The 1,817-nt window shown below is 37.5% G+C and overlaps 1 protein-coding gene across 1 annotated transcript; it reads left to right on the top strand.

The window, feature by feature from the left end:
* Positions 1-453: 453 nt before the first annotated feature.
* On the top strand, positions 454-1,107 carry LOC126001970 (V-type proton ATPase subunit G 1-like). Its single transcript, XM_049769166.1, has one exon. It carries the CDS (start codon positions 479-481, stop codon positions 833-835), a length of 357 nt encoding a protein of 118 aa, XP_049625123.1. The 5' UTR covers positions 454-478; the 3' UTR covers positions 836-1,107.
* Positions 1,108-1,817: the final 710 nt, after the last annotated feature.

Raw genomic sequence — 1,817 nt, forward strand, 5'->3', positions numbered from 1 at the left:
TGTCTTTTCAAAATGAAGAAAAAGAAAAATATTGAAGAGTTAGCTGAAATATTATTGGGCTATTCATTTTGGTCTAGAGATCCAAACTATCCAAACTATTTAACATCAGCATTGCTGTGAAAACCATCATTAGTAGCTAGAAGAAATGAATCTTTTACTTTACCTAAAAATATCACCAAATGACCTGTTGGTACTGTTAATCGAATTGTATTTTTGCAATTTGGGCTCCCCTAAAGAATTATATAATAACAATATGCAAATGACTTCAGAGTTTCCCACTTAAAAGTGGAAGTAAACACTCGAGCCCAAGAGTGCAAAGTATTGAAGAATGGACTTCAAAAGATTTTTTAAAGAGCCAAATTTGTAATATTCATTTATTTGAGGAATCTAATATAGGCTTCAATAATTTTTAGAAACCTTCTGAAATTAATTAAATTATTAGTAACTGGCCTGGGCCTGGGAGTGTTGGGTCGGCGCCATGGCCAGCCAGTCGCAGGGAATCCAGCAGCTGCTGCAGGCCAAGAAGAGGGCCGCCGAGAAGGTGTCGGAGGCCCACAAGCGAAAGAATCGGAGACTGAAGCAAGCCAAAGAAGAGGCCCAGGCAGAAATCGAACAGTACCGCCTGCAGAGGGAGAAGGACTTCAAGGCCAAGGAAGCTGCGGCATTGGGATCCCACGGCAGCTGCAGCACCGAAGTGGAGAAGGAGACCCAGGAGAAGATAACCACCCTGCAGAACTATTTCCAGCAGAACAGGGAAGAGGTTCTGGATAACCTCTTGACCTTCATATGCGACATCCAGCCACAGATCCATGAAAACTATCGCATCAATGGCTAGGCAGAGAAGAAAGCCAGGCCTGTTCCGTGGCTGTCACCTGCGTTCACGGGACACGGTGCTATAGTAGAGCTTGAGTCTAGCTGTATGAAAAGGCATTAAATTATTTATATGGTATTAGGTCCCTTCACTTTTCTGAAAGAATAGTAAACCTCTTCACTTTGTATAAACTTTTAGCTTTCCAAAGATTTCATCTTTTGACCTCATTTTTCTTAGAAATTTAGTATACTTTCCTTTTCTGTGCCTTTTAGCTCAAGCAACATATTAATATGTGTCTTAGTACTGGATTTCTTAGATATAGTAAAAAAAATATTTTTAAGAAAGTAAGGGATTAAATTTTTTTCCCTAAAGCTTTCTTGAAGGTCAGGGGCTTTATCAATGAAAAAACAGTAAATAGTTCTTTGTTGTTACCTGTGTAAAGCAGCATTCAGACTTACACCAGCCTTCCCCAGCACAATGAATTCTACTAGTATCGTCTGGCCTGCTTGTAGTATCTCTTCATCAGAATTCCTAGATGGTAGAATTTAAGAACCCGTGGCATCTTATTACGTGGTGTATTGATACTCGTTTAGAAGTAAAGATTCTGTGTCAGGTAAAAAAAAAATTATTAGTAACTTTGTATTCCTAGCCAAGTAGTTTCTAAAATAATAAATTCAAATTCATGATGGATGGTGGTCATATAGCAAACAACACTAATAAAACATATGAATAGCAAAGTCATCTCAATGTTAACCATAACTTGTTCTATGTATAGATAGCTTTGTTTCCCAAATATATGATTACTTGTGTGATTAAAATTACATTGGAAAAGCCCATCACATTAAGAGAGGTTCCTTTCCACCAAAGAGAATGAAACAGAATATTATTCGACCTAATTAAGAAAATATAAAGTCATGCAATTTGCTACTACATGGAAAGACCTGAAGAGAATTATCCTGAGTAACTGAATGATGTTATTCAGAGGAAGAAATACTGACACATAATA

Source organism: Suncus etruscus, chromosome 2, assembly GCF_024139225.1.
Source record: "Suncus etruscus isolate mSunEtr1 chromosome 2, mSunEtr1.pri.cur, whole genome shotgun sequence".
NCBI lineage: Eukaryota > Metazoa > Chordata > Mammalia > Eulipotyphla > Soricidae > Suncus > Suncus etruscus.